The sequence below is a fragment of the Lytechinus pictus genome, chromosome 3 (assembly GCF_037042905.1).
Source record: "Lytechinus pictus isolate F3 Inbred chromosome 3, Lp3.0, whole genome shotgun sequence".
Taxonomy (NCBI): Eukaryota; Metazoa; Echinodermata; class Echinoidea; order Temnopleuroida; family Toxopneustidae; genus Lytechinus; species Lytechinus pictus.
The window spans coordinates 5,889,873-5,905,252 of NC_087247.1; the positions used below are offsets into that span (position 1 = coordinate 5,889,873).

The 15,380-nt window shown below is 39.0% G+C and overlaps 1 protein-coding gene across 8 annotated transcripts in view; it reads right to left on the bottom strand.

The window, feature by feature from the left end:
* Positions 1-2,041: 2,041 nt before the first annotated feature.
* The window catches only part of LOC129255982 (cilia- and flagella-associated protein 54-like), a 67,120-nt gene continuing 53,781 nt past the window's right edge, over positions 2,042-15,380 (bottom strand). For 7 of the 8 annotated variants that reach the window (XM_064096209.1, XM_064096206.1, XM_064096205.1 and 4 more), the window contains 14 exons: positions 15,109-15,172; positions 14,174-14,354; positions 13,492-13,703; positions 12,508-12,677; positions 11,412-11,603; positions 10,731-10,909; positions 9,970-10,218; positions 9,283-9,427; positions 8,504-8,780; positions 7,710-7,951; positions 6,320-6,836; positions 5,562-5,839; positions 4,871-4,951; positions 2,042-4,315 (listed from right to left, as the gene is read on the bottom strand). In XM_064096209.1, the coding sequence (XP_063952279.1) occupies positions 4,169-4,315; positions 4,871-4,951; positions 5,562-5,839; positions 6,320-6,836; positions 7,710-7,951; positions 8,504-8,780; positions 9,283-9,427; positions 9,970-10,218; positions 10,731-10,909; positions 11,412-11,603; positions 12,508-12,677; positions 13,492-13,703; positions 14,174-14,354; positions 15,109-15,172 (2,934 nt within the window). In that variant the 3' untranslated portion in view covers positions 2,042-4,168. The remainder of the gene's footprint in view (positions 4,316-4,870; positions 4,952-5,561; positions 5,840-6,319; positions 6,837-7,709; positions 7,952-8,503; positions 8,781-9,282; positions 9,428-9,969; positions 10,219-10,730; positions 10,910-11,411; positions 11,604-12,507; positions 12,678-13,491; positions 13,704-14,173; positions 14,355-15,108; positions 15,173-15,380) is intronic. The other variant, XM_064096210.1, reaches the window with a different exon arrangement.

A 15,380-nucleotide genomic window follows, 5' to 3' on the forward strand; every position in this document is an offset into this window, starting at 1 on the left:
TGTGCACTATAATATTCAGATCAGCAGATTAGTGGTAGGGGCACATGCGATCCGTGCTCCCCCCCCCCCCCCCCCTTGAGAGGCACACAAAAACAGGGGAATATGTATCATGCGTCCTCAAGTGAGGACCTTTCTTTTTCCTTTTCTTTTTTTTTTACTTGTCAATTTTTTGCTGGAACGAAATGACCTCCATTGTGTAATGAAAACCTTTTCTTATTTTGTTTTTCTATTTTTTCCTGTACAAAAATGTTTCCCCTTTTAGAAAATCCTGGTTCCATCCCTGCCTCACGGGATAGCAAATTAGACCCTCATTCTGTTTGCCCCACTCCACCCCCCCCCCTTCCCTTGCCCCCTCCCTCATGTCACCTAAATTAAAATAATGACATTTTTCTCAGTAATTTCGTCACTGACGGGGATTTTCCTTTATATTTATGTAATATTTTTTAGTACTAGTATTTTCACGAAAGAAAGAAAATATCTTATTTGAATAAAGTTTTAGACGGTCTGTATAGTACAAAAAGTGATTGATAAAAACGGCAAAAATGTCGGAATGTCCATGATATCTTGCACATTTGCTCCAGGTTAGATATATTGAAATAATATGATAAATGAAACAAGTATTCCCATACCTTAGGGTGAAAAGGCATATTTAGGATATGAGGGTGGTTCTCTATCCGCGACTAGGAAACAAATTAATTATTGATCTTGTTTTAAATTGTAATTTGATATGGGGTTACTAAACATGGGACTAACTTTCGTATTATAATAGTGATGTCCACTTAAAAAAAACATATGCTGAAACGATACGCCTAGAAGAAAAATATAGACTTGTACTAAGATATGGAATTGAAAAGTTTGTTACAAAGATCAACGGATTTTGAAAGCTGAAGGAAGAATTGGTAGATAAAGATGATAAAAAGAATAGGAGCCTTTTTGACCGGGTATGAAATAATAAAAATACAAAGAAACAATAAAAAAACAGGCAAAATATAATTTACGAAAAGTGTATTCGTTATTACAAATCTTCTTCGCTCACCTTTTTACCATCAGCATCATGACCAATAACATCATGATGAAACGGGAACTTTAGATTTCTCATTCATGACGCAGTCTCTGGATTTGGTAAAATGAGGGCGTACTGCGCCTGAATAGGAGCTGTGGAGGGGGGTGGGATTAAGATAACGTGTCACGGGTAGGTTGAGTCTAAAGTTCCTTGTTATCACAACCGATTGCCTACATCGATCAACATCATCATCATAACCTTCATCACTGTCACCACCACCCCACCAACACAATCATCACCTTTATCATCTTCATCATTATCGTAATAAAACACATTATCATCTTCGCCATCACCTTCATCGTCATCATCCCCTCATCACATCTGTCAACAGGTCTCCATCACTTTCATCATCACCTCCATACCATCATCATATTGATCATCACCATCATTATCATCATCACCATCACTAACATCGTCATCATCATCATCATACTATCTCTTTTTCCTTTGTGTACTTCCCATCTCCCTTTAAATTTCTCTGCTTCTCTTTCCCTCCATTTTTCTTCCCTCTTCTTCTCCCTCTAATTTTCTATTCGATTGCTTCTTTTCCTACTCTTTTCTCTTCGTTCCTGTCCATTCTTTTCTTTCTCTCTTTCCTTCCTTTCTTTCATCTCTCCCTTTCCCTTCTTGTTTCCTTTTACCTTCTTTTCCTCTTCTTTCTCTTTCTTCATTCTCTCCTCTCTTTCACCTTTTCTATCATTTCCCCTTCCCTTTTTTTACCTCTCCTTTTCCCTTATTTTCCTTCTCTTTGTCTCCCTTTTCTTTTCCCTCTCTGTTTGCCTTGTTTCCTAATCCCTTATTTTTCCCGGGGGGGGGGGGGGCAAGATCCTACTTGCCCTCTCATGGATCCACGCCTGCATACATAAACAGCAGGATCAATTCCTTGAATGCAATGAGCACTGTAAGTGGCAACTCATTCAAAACTTTCAAAAACTTACTAGTGAACCTCGGAATAGATTACTTCTAGATAGATGGTGCTATATGAATGAATGTTTTTATTAGTATTAACACTAAATATACACATTTCTTTGAACTCATTAAAATAAAATTTAGAACACTTCAGATATACTATCACATCCAATAAAATCTCTCAATTCTTACATAGAATTTGTACAGATCTTAAGCAATTATATACATGTTCATGAGAAACTTATCTGGTAACCATTCTAATCTTTACAAAAATCATGTGGTCGCATATTTTGAATGCCATCATGCTGTAAAGAGGGATGAAACCACATGGGAGAACTGCTCCCCAGAAAATCAAGAATGTCCATATAATGCAACACTCCAAGCAGAGTAGTCTGGTAACATAGGTCCACTTGAATAATAACATATTATTTCACAACTCGATACATTCATAACAATAATTGTGTTAGCAAGTATCAACGCAAGAACTAGCTATTTATAAGACACATTCATTGAAAGATAATTCAAAGCGTTGGTCACTTTGTCTCCCTTTTAAGAGCCAAGTGAAAAGAATGAATAGAATGAAACATCATTAATCATTAATATCTATATAGATTGGTGAAGGAAAAATATTACCCCTTTAAGAATCTTGTCAATTTACTATGGTTCAGGGCATCGTAGCATAAAAGTTACTATTATGGTAACTTTGCCTTCCAATTGCCAATCAAAAGAAAGGATTCAATGAAAGTTACCATTGGATGGCAAAGTTACTCTAATAGTGACTCTCATGCAACTGCCCAGATTAAACAAATGCTCACGACAGTAGATGATTGTCATTTTCATATTGAAGGGGTGTATAAATATCAATCTTCAACTGTCTCAGTTGGAGCTGGTAGTAAAGAGAGTAACCGTGTGATAATATTGGTATCACTGATGCAATCGCCATGACTTCGATCAAACAACTGCTTAAGACTGAGAAAGATGGCCACTTTCATATGGAAGTGGTGTATAAACCTTACATGCTAGTTGTGGTAACGATATCAAAATTAGTTCGTACAGAATCCAATGAAATGACCACCAAAGTGTCTCCTTGTATAAATAAAACATATGTGCCAAAGGATTCTGGAAGAAATTGTGTAATTGCTGAGAAATCAGCAAATAAGCCCAGGTACTTCTCTTTAATCTTCACTTGTAAGGAGAGTTACTTCTTAAGATGATTTTGATATCACTGATGATTTTGATATCACTGATGCAGTCACCATGACTAATATCAAACAACCGCTCAAGACAGAGAATGATGGCCACTTTCATATTAATCTTCAACTGTATCAGTTGGAGCTGGTTGTAAGGAGGCTATGATTTTGGTATCACTGATGCAGTCACCGTGACTAATATCAAACAACTGCTCAAGACAGAGAATGATGGCCACTTTCATATTAATCTTCAACTGTATCAGTTGGAGCTGGTTGTAAGGAGGCTATGATTTTGGTATCACTGATGCAGTCACCGTGACTAATATCAAACAACTGCTCAAGACAGAGAATGATGGCCACTTTCATATTAATCTTCAACTGTATCAGTTGGAGCTGGTTGTAAGGAGGCTATGATTTTGGTATCACTGATGCAGTCACCGTGACTAATATCAAACAACTGCTCAAGACAGAGAATGATGGCCACTTTCATATTAATCTTCAACTGTATCAGTTGGAGCTGGTTGTAAGGAGGCTATGATTTTGGTATCACTGATGCAGTCACCGTGACTAATATCAAACAACTGCTCAAGACAGAGAATGATGGCCACTTTCATATTAATCTTCAACTGTATCAGTTGGAGCTGGTTGTAAGGAGGCTATGATTTTGGTATCACTGATGCAGTCACCGTGACTAATATCAAACAACTGCTCAAGACAGAGAATGATGGCCACTTTCATATTAATCTTCAACTGTATCAGTTGGAGCTGGTTGTAAGGAGGCTATGATTTTGGTATCACTGATGCAGTCACCGTGACTAATATCAAACAACTGCTCAAGACAGAGAATGATGGCCACTTTCATATTAATCTTCAACTGTATCAGTTGGAGCTGGTTGTAAGGAGGCTATGATTTTGGTATCACTAATGCAATTTTCCTGGCTTGGATCAAACAACTGCTCATGACAGTAAATGATGACCACTTTCATATTGAATGGGTATCTAAACTTTAATCTTCAACTATATCAGTTGGAGCTGGTTGTAGGAATGAGAGTAACCATGTAATGATTTTGGTATCACTGATGCAGTCGCCGTGACTTGGATCAAATAGCTGCTCAAGACAGTGAATGCTGGCTAGTTTCACATCAAAGGGGATCTAAAAAAGTAAACAAAAATGAAAGGTAAGAATTAGTCAAGTCAGTTGACTACTGGATTTAGAATTTCCATTACTCTATACATGGAAATTAGGCAGAGAGTTTCAATAATTTTATCATCATTATTTTAGAATCAGTATGCACAAATTAAAGATTACAATATCTGCCCCCCCAAAAAAAAAGCACTACATTATATTTGTTTTGTATGTTCCCCTCCTACCTCCCAATCATTAATAAATCATCTGGGGGGGGGGGCGGGGGGGGGGAGGTTCAAGGAGGAGGGGCGGCTAAAGTAGATATGCAAAATGCAAGTGACAGGGGAGAGTGGGTTGAATGCGCTGAATCACTGCCAGAGTGTGAAGTGAATCTGGACAACCCTAGCTTTTTAAAAGGGACCCCAAAAAAAAAATGATTTTAAAACTTTGGACTGATAAACTGATGAGCCTTGTAAGGGTTCTGCCTTTGGAACATTATTAATAGGATGGCGTAAGAGCAAAATAACCTGCCCATTTTTCTTGTCTTTTTTGTTATTATTATTAGAATCATTGTGTACTTACATTATATCCAGGTGTAGGTTCAAAGTCTTCTTTTCCTTGTAGTAGCTGCTCTACAATCAAGGAACATTGCTTCAACAAAGCCTAAAATTGGAAAAAAAATAACGGCCAGTAATAATAAAAACAACTGAATCATGTCGATGTCAAAGCAAAATCATGTGAAATAAATACATATACAACTATCTTGAACAGAAATGGAGCTCATACTACAGTGATTGATTGATATGACAAATCATTCAAACATATATCAGCTTGAAAATCTATTTTTGTCAGTTTCCTCTCATGTTGAAGACTTTACGCTTATATTGAAATAATGTATGAGGGTAAACAATAGAAACAACATTGTACATTTCAACTTAAATTTTGTCTCAAACACCAGATTATTGTTTAATAATGTACTTGTTATGGACTTAATACAATGAAAGGATAAATCGATCAAATGATGGATGGATGGATAGCTTGATCAATCAATGAATGAATGAATGAATACATGAATGAATGAAGACATGAAGAAATGAATGAATGAACGAATAAATGACTGAATGAATGAATGAATGAGTGAGTGAATGAATGAATGAATGCAAGAATGAATGAATGAATGAATGAAAGAACGAACGAACAAACGAACGAATGAACAAATGAATGAATGATGGGTAAAATGAACGACTGTATCAAGTCAAGGCTATATGCTTACCTCCAGGTCTTCATCTTTCTTAACCTTGGCTGAGAGCTGGGCGATGCGATGGGTGCGCTTGGACTTCCTGCTGGTAGGTTTGCTGCTGGAGCCACTGCCCGCCGAAGAAGGGGTGGCAGTGCCCCCATGAGAGCTCGCAGCCGGGGTGCTTGGAGGCTTGGGCTGCTCAGAGAGGGAGATCTCAGCCCGCTGACGAACCACAGCTAGCTTATCATGGAGATCGGTCAGTTGAGAGAGGGATAGAGTTAACTTGCCCAGTGTCGGTGGAGGGGGAGGGTCTGTGATAAACCAACAAAAAAATAAAAATAAATCACACCAAAAGGGTTAATTTACTTGCTATAGTAAATGATTGTAGAAACCCTGCATCATTCATAATTCAGCAAACATTCGTGAACACATTTTAATCATAAGTTGAGGTGAATCTGATTAACTTGTGGATATTATGTTGAATGCTCAGTAATAAGTGACAGTGTCCATCTTGATCAAGGTAATTGTGTCAGACAAAGGGGATACAATTTGCAACAATATTTTTTAACTGCATAGTGAAAGGTTGAATGTTATGAAATTCATACAGTATATCTGTCTTCTATATACAGTAATGATACAAACTCTCCAAGAATGATAATAAATTCGATATCATATATTTTTATAACTATTAAGAAAGAAAAAAGAGAAGATTGTTGAGCTTGTGACCTTATTTCTTTAGGCTTCCGAAGAGTCATGATTTCTCCAACCCTTATCTCCTTTTCATGACTTGCCTTTCTTTGACTTGGCTGATCCAGTAACAGGTGGCTGACTGAGTGCATAGAGAAGGAAGACACCACGTCCCTTTTCCCCACTACTTCCCTCTCCTACAGTGATGTTAACGTAGCTTGGTTGATACCACTGGAAGCAGAGCTCCGTCTCGTCGGCTCCCCCTGCAAGCTTCTCCAGGCTCCGTCCCTGGGCAGCCTGACCTGTGAGCACGCAGACCGGAGCAGTGTAGCTGTTGGCTGGGTAGGTAACCGTGGGTATGACCAACGGGGCATCATCGGAGGTTGGATCGGAGGATGAGGGTGAGGGGAGATGGAGGATGCTTGGAGGGGTGATAGCCAGACAGGATGAAGCGAAGATGGGGAGGTTGGTGGTCAGGAAGCTGACCATGGTCTGCAGGCGAAGGGAGGCATGGCTGTTCAAGAGAGGGGTTCGTACTATCTCATGGTTCACACCTGTGTCCTGTCCGCTGTGGTCCACAAAACCAAGATCAAAGTTGCCTCCAAGATTTCCTCCATTGACCTGCAGAAGTTGGGAAATTCATAGAATGAATATTTCATATGAAACTTGACATGGCAATATTTTCTTCAGGATTCTGTATAAGATCTTTAATCAAACTTTGATGAAGTTTCAAAGTTGTCCTCAAAGTTATGTACAAATATTTCAATTTAAATTCTACTTTTCCATCTTGATTTAATACTTATTTCATATTTAATAGCAGTATAAATAATTATGTAACGAGAAATTCAAACAAATTATATATACCGTTCTTTCGTTATACACTTTCTAAATCTACAATTCGTTATAAAGGACCAAACTTGTGGAATAATTTACCCGATACTTTAAAATTATTTGTTACATTCTTATCATTGAAAAGAAGATTGAAACAAAACCAACTGCCTACTTATAGTTAAGATATAATTCCAACTGCCTATCTAAGGGGGGGGGGGGTTGATGTTGATATGTTCGTGTCTGTTATTTTTTTGCCACTATTCTATTTGTTTTTTTAATCGTACCATAAAGTAGTAATCAAGGGAGTCGGCTTTGACAGGTCAATGGCCTTTCTGACTTCCTACATCTGCTACATTTTTTTTCATTTCTTTTATATTTCTACCATTTTTTATTGCTTATACTGTGATTTAAATTATTTTACTCCTTTGTTGTTGTATCATATTATACTTATGTCTGTATGTTTTTAAAGGATGTCAAGTAAATGAATTGAATTGACTTATCATCATCACCACCACCACCATCCTCATTATCCTCATCACCATCATTGACATCAACATCATCATCATAATTATCACCATTATTACCATCATCACCATCACAATCAGCAGCATCATCATAAATAGCTTGAACAGGTTAAATCACCTGAGAGAAGTTACTACTCACCGGTGACGGAGACCCAGTATCCCCCAGTGCCAAGGTATCCAAGTTGCACATCCTCTGCAGGATGGAGGTATACGCCAGGAGATGGATCCAAGTCAGCGAGACACGTACCTCCCTGCCCGCCGCGCCGGTGTTGCTGAAGCCCGAGACGCTGCGTCTGCCTCCGCTAAGAACCTCCTCAACCGGCTCCAGCTGTTGATTGGCGGTCAGAGCCGTGGGAGGCGGAGTCAGAACGACTAGGTCACCTGGATTCATATAAATGTTACAGAATTTATTTTTTTTCTTTCCAAATTGCAAATCTTATGAATCGATTCTTGATTATATTCAATGAATTTATTGGATTCTTTAGACATTAAGATATAATTTAGCAATAGCACAATAACACTTAAATATGAAACCTAACAGAAACAAAAGAAATATTTTTGGAGGGTGGGGGTGGGAGAGGGTTTTATCACTACTAGAATATCAAGCTAAGGATAATTCATATAATTCTGAACAAGATCAATAATATTCCTTATATATGTTTTTTGCAGGCTGAAAAATCTAGCAAGACAAATTGGTGAAAAACCAAATATAATAAATTAGGTATGAATCAGTTAAATACAGGGTAATAAAACTCTACAGCCAATAAAGGACTTACCATTATGGTAACTCTGTCATGTTTACTACCATGGTAACAGGCCTCAGCAGCCATTCAAAATAATAATTTCCATGGTAGTTACCATAATAGCAGAGTTACAAGAACATTGGGCCCCTAGTCATCAATAAGAAAATATCCAAACAAGTTGAAAGCATACCAATCATATCACCAAACAGATCCTGCTGAATCGGAGCCGACAGTTGATCCTTGACCTTCTCCGTCAGGGTCAAGGAGGTCACACTGGGGTCACCAATCAGCAGGGTCTGGGTACGCTGAGCAAGAGCAATAACTGTGGCACAACGCAGGGCAGTCCAAGCAGCTTGTCTCTCATTCTGTCTATCCCTGATGAAGTTCTGTCGTTCCTCCTCCTTCTTCGTGGGAGCCTTGCCGGATGCTGGAGTGCTGAGGGCAGACTTTTTCGCAGATGACGGAGTCTGGCAAGTGATAGTAAAATGAGTGGTAATAAGAAGTGAAAACACTGTGGTGTTGTAATTCCGAATCTTGCCATGTTGTCAGAGGGTCGTGTGTTCGAATCCCGCCCCGGCCTAGAGCATCCTTTGGCAAGGCATCAATCCACACTTTGCCACTCTCCAGCCAGGGGATAAATGGGTAACCGGTAGGGTGCAAATTTAATATGCCTAGAAATTGAGTCTTTAAACTCTAGTTGGAATGCTCCCCGGGGGTGGAGGAAGTGCACTAAAATAGGGGGTTACGTGTACATCCTTTATGGAATTGCCCCTTAGGAGCATTCCGGCAAGCCAGTATAAGAATTCATGATAACAATCCAGTCTTTACTTGTCCAGAAAAAGGGATTTCCATATAAATGAAAATCCAGCGTTTATGATAAATATACCTTTTTCTATCAAGTCCTATGATTTCCTCAAATGAAAGTATCCACATCATTATGTATTAAGAGATTAAAATAAGCATTCTTACCCTGACTTTCTTCTTGGTGCTTGATGGTTTTGAGAGGCTGACATTCTTCTCTGTAGCAGTGTCTGGCGGAGGCATTGGTGGCTCAGGCTGCTGGCTACTGCTGAAGTACACCACTGCCATCTCAAGATAAGCTTGTCGGATCAATCTATACAGTATGAAGTATGACGTTTGGTTAATGTCAATGTACAATGATGGGTATAAGCGATATGTGACCTTTCACCTGACCACTCACAATGAATTTTGAGATTTTTATTATCAAGTTTTGAAGAAGCATATCCTCAGTTTTAAAATGATATCCAGCTTGTCAAAATTAATCAAGAATTAACCATACAAGTACTTGATTTAACGATGAAGACATTCACCAATAGCTTCAAGGAAAACAAGGTTTGAAGTTTTAGCTCACTCACACATGACATATGCATACTGTGCAAGATTTAACAGACGTTTCAACTCTATATTCCTGTAAGTCACATACCCTGTAGTACACAGAAATGTGGGACTACTTCTAGGTATTTGACATGAACATTCCGGCCGGGATTATTTTGGCCGTTTGAATTTGAATGTTAGGGCATCTAAAGAGAAATCCTTTGAAGCTGAACTTCTTACTGTGTTATTCCTCCTAACCCACATGAAAAGAAATAGAAAGCTTGATGCAATTATTTCCATGTTTCCCATCAGTCCACTCACCCAAGGTCTTGATTAGCTCCGATGCTTGTAACGATGGCCTCCATGAGCGTGTTGCCGACCACCCTAACCTCGCAGGCACGTGGGCCACCCCTCTGGTGAAGCTGGCTCTGAACCTTGCCTAGCTGTAGAAGAACTTCAGCAAGGACTGCAGAATCCTTGATGACACAGACCCTGCAGAGCTCCAGGGCTGTACCTAGGACACCTGCACTTATGGCCCAAACCTTCAGAGGATCAACTTTCTCTGCATTCCTAATGTAAAAGGAGTAACATTGGTTTTTTTTTCTGGTGGTTGGTTTGTTTGTTTGATTTTGTTATAGTTTTTATTTATTTTTTATTTTTTAGTTCTGTTCTGTTCCTAGATAGTCGTTAAGTAAGTCAATGTGGTCATTTATTCCTTCAATCACATACCAAATGTGTTCTGCATATAACTGATGTGTTAAACTGTTTTCCATTCCCTCCTTATGAATAGTGTACATGCAGAATTGTGCTTGTTTAGCTTATCTCTAAAAATCCAATAATCTTGTTGTTGGATTTGACCCTGCCTTAAAGTTTATGTCTTACATACAGAAACTAATTGTGGCAAATTGATCGTCCCTAACTCAAGCAAAACTCTTAATGAATGAACGCAAATTTGTAATTTGCCTTCAATCGCATCTGAACATTCTTGCACTGCCAAATTACGCTCATTTCTGGACTTTATGTTGGATTTGCGATTTAATATAATTTTCTTACGATGCCCCATGAGCAGTAATATGACTCACTTCTTTGGCTTGACTTCCTGAGCCATCGTTGCCTGTCTAGCCAAGGTATGTCCTAGTCTCAGCTTGATCTTAGCCAAGTAGAGTAGGTGCGGTAGGTAGAGGTTCTGAAGTGGGCTGGTAGGGGCTGACAGTTCAGGATGGACGGTGTGCCGGGATGTAGAATCACCAAGCAACTTGATCTATGTCAAAGAGGACAGTGAAGGAGAGAAATTCAGATTTTACACAATGCTCTCATCAATTTATTTCATTTTGAGGAAAACTATGACTAGCAAATTGCAGGTAGCATTGTGTGGATTGAAACTCTGAAATCTTAAATCTCTTCTAATTGTGCTCAAAATGATGTTGTGTTGATAGTTGATAGAAACTCGTTGTGTAACAAGATCTTGCAAAAATCATTTTGGACCTTTTATGACCTTGGTGAAGAAGCACAAGTAATTTTGAGGGATGGCAGTCAGTATTACTCATTGGGCCTGAAAAGAAGCCACAATGTGCTGGACAATGAAAAACCACAAAAAGCTTGAAATGATGAGGTGTGTGGGGCTGAAATCAGGCAAATGCCTGAAGAATGACATCTTTTTTTGCAAAAAGGTTATTGTTTATCAAGAGAAAAATGTTGTTCTGACTAAGGTAGCCTAAACCTGATAATGAAAATAAGTCATGAAATAATAGAGCAGTCTTTACCTGCTGGAGGAGCATATCCTGCGCTTCCTGGTAAGCCTTCAGAAGGTGCTTCGTAACCGGGCAGCCACGCTTCTGCTGGTATGCTGTAGCAGTCAAGGCCTCGAGGTCAGCTAGCTGAACCTTGGCCAGGATGACCAGTAGATTGGCAGGAGGTGACAAGGTCTGCTGACCACTCAGTAAGGTGATAACTTCCTAAAAACCAGGTGGAGAAGAGAATTTCTAATTATATTTTCCACCTACTTTTTTACTTTTTATTCTGCTTCGTCAGAGAGCTGACATTATTTATTTTTCTATCTCAACATAAATATCTGTAGGGTGGCCCGGGGCTAGCATACATGAGTTTCTATGAATAAGATTTACTTTCACTAAAGGCTAACCATTCCGGATAAATCAACCGATCGATGGAATGAAAATGAAAAGAGGGACAATAGAACATTGCAAGTCAGGAAAAGCAGGAGATGAAGAAAGGGGATGGCAAATAGTAATGTAGAGCATGAGATAAGATTGTAAAGCATGTGATAGCTAAAGGAGGCAACTACAGGAGTAGAAGTGAGATCAAAGGATATGTAACATCAAAGGAAATACCAACATTCAATAGTTAAGTGTTCAAAATAAACTCCTACATATCTAAACACATTCTCTATTCACACCCCCCCCCCCCCTCAGTAACTGTTAAAAATCATAACTTGATGTGTCAAATCTGGCTATCCATAGTCGGTCCATAGTACATGTAAAATCCAATAATCCAACACATATTAGAGAATGCAGGGGAGTCTTTTGTAGGACAAAGAGTCATTGTGTGATTTTAAGTTCAGTGTTGACCTTTTGCTGTTGGTGTTAGGTCAATATTTACAAGAGTATAACACCAAACATAAAATGAAGATGGTCCTGAAAACTCAATGACTAGTTGTTGAGATAACAATAATGTGATCTGGATCAGTTTCACAAACTCAGAATAGATTTTGGAGCTAGGAGAAGCAATCCAAATTGTGCTTCCAACACCAATACCAGTGCCAACTTATAACAATAGTCAATGGAAATTCAGTGAATATTTGTTTCATGAAAGAACCCAAAGGCATGAGAATTGTGTTGATACCTTGAAGGTATGTTGAACATCCTCCAAGACTCTCCCATCGTGCATGTCAAGCAGAGCGCCTTGCATGAGGAATTCTGCTTGCATCTCAACGTCCCCGCATGCTTCAGCCTCAGTCAGACCCTGCATGCAGTACTGCCGACACTCACCGACATCTCCAACACCTCCAGCACCTGAAGGATAAACCATGGATACAGTTCAGAGGAAACTTGGAAAACAGTATCTATGGAACATCAACACATGTAACTATGCCTGAACCAAATCTCTTGGTGCCAAAGAAATATGATTGATACATGAGAAACAGGGGCGGATCCAGAATTTTCCGAAAGCGGGGGGCAAATTTTTTGGAGGAAAATTTTGACAAGCCCCCTCAAAAAAAGGTTTTCAACCACAAATTAAGGTTATTTCTTACCCGAAAAAATTTGACAAGCAAAAAAAAAAAAAAAAAAAGGTTTTCAACCACCCCTGGATCCGCGCCTGATGAGAAATATAACTTAGAAGTGGTAAATTAAGCATGACTTGCATGATCTGGTTTCAAAGAGTGCATTAAATGGCAACTATACAACTTATGGTGAGTCATGTTATGCAGACTACTGTAATAATTTGTAATGCATAGATATTGTCCTTGATACTTTTTCAAACAATGATTGGAGCAGAGTCAGAACACATAGATCACTTTGTTGTATACCCCTATTTCTTTTGGTAAGACACACTGTAAAAATCAAGAAACTATCTTACAATTATCTTTTCCAGGACGGATTCCCATTCCCCTACTTTTTTTCTGGGATACACTGTAAAATCAAGAACTATCAAACAGCTATACTTATCCTGGAAAGATCCCAATACCCCTTTTTTCTGGAACACAATGCCAAACCAAGAAACTACCATAAGTTATCTTTACCTGAAACAAATTTCATAACCCTAACATATTTGTTTTCTGGGGCACACTGAAAAAGCAAGAAATTTGTAGAAAACGGTCATCCTTACCTGGAAGGATCCCCATACCCCTGATCTGCATCATGAGACACTTGACCAGTGAGAGGCGACAATCGAGCCAGAGACGGGCGTCAAGTCGGGAGCGGCTCTGGAAGTTCTGGTACTGGTACTGAGGCTGGTTGATGATATCCTCGCTGCTCTCCATGTTTGAAGGAAAGATGTTGGATGAGAGTTTCATGCGACTGCCTTTCATTGACGAGGGTCTGTGGTGTAGAGTGATAGTAGCAAATATTCAATATATATAGTACGACTTGACAATATATGTTTGAATTCATATTTAATTCATAATTTCATTGTGATATATGTTGTGAGCATCTCTTGGGTTCATTGTGTTGCCATTGCCTTTTCCTTCTTTTCCCTCCTTCTCCTTCTTCTTCCTCCTCATTTTCCTCTTCCCTTCTGCTTCTCTTACTTCCCCTTCTTCCTTTTCCTCCTTCATTCCCCTGCTCCTTCTTCTTCTCCTCCCTTCTTCTTTTACTCTTTCCTCTTTTTTATTCCCTCCTCCTTTTCCTCCTTCCCCTACTTCTCCTTCCTCCCCCTTCCTCTGCTCCCTCATCTTCATTTAATATCCCCCTTCACTTTTCCCCTCCCCATCTACAATGTGTACACAAGAAGTTTATACACTGGTCTTGGTCCTGGCCGGACTGACTTTTGACACATCCCTGTCACTGACCTGCGAGGGGAGATGGACTTCCTGGTTTCCTTGAAGAGATCGCTGGCCTGGATGTCATGGAGAGCCGAGACTACCACTGCTGCTCCGGACTGAGACAGATGATACTCTCTCAAGATCGCTGCTTGCTCTAGTTTGGTCAGGGCCACCAGCTCTAGCTCAGATGCAGAAAGATTCTTTGGAGCTACAGAGTTCAAGATACATGAAATAGCTTGACCGTTTGGCTACAGGAACAGGTTAACCACTGCATTAAGCCAGTGAACGTGAGAAAATTCAGCGGTCAAAGTTTATAGCTGTATACTAGAGCCAAACCATTACCATTATACAATGCTATACATTTATCAAAGTTCCATATGTCCCTTTCGAACCTTGGTCTTTTTCAAAGAGGTGGCCTTATTGCAATCACATGCAAATGCACAAGATTAAATTGTACTGGGCCCAAAACACAAATATTTGCAATGATTCATAAAATGGCAACTGAATGGTCAATATTTTATCATTGCATATACTTATTATTAACCAATCGGAACCATTGTTTGAAATCGCAAAAACAAATCACAAGTCTTTGTGTAAAGGGGCCTCAAGGACTTATTTTGATATTCCTTTAGAAAGGATGTTCAATGCAGACCCCATGCAGACCAGTCACTGTTGTATTCAGAGGCTGCTATTCATAAATTAAGCTTAATAGTGTCATCATCAAAGTAACAAACACACACACCATCATAATACAGGGGTGTGAGTGGTCACAAATAAACAGATCTGAAAAAAGCTAGAGTATTGAAAAAGTCTGAAAAGGAAAGAGCTCCCATACTTTTTGTACAGAGGAAAGCCAAATATAAGCTGAATTTCAGCTGAAAATCAAAACAAAAAAATCTGAAATCAGATAAAAATCTGAACTCTCACACCCCTGATAATAACAAGAGCATAAGATTACTTACAATGTTCTTGAAGCACCTCCACCATGAGTTTCAACACCTGATCAGCAGTGTTCAACAGAGTACCCTAGAAAATGAGATGAAATACAAGTAAATCAAAATATACTAATTCTGTTTGAAGGAAAAAGGAAATTTCTTTATGATGGCAAACAATGAAATTGAAATTTCATTTCAAATATATTATTTATCATTATTTATCAAATAGGATACAACAGCCTATGTAGTATGCCTAGCAATTGAGTCTTGGAATTCTTGTTGTAATGCTCCCAGGGAGT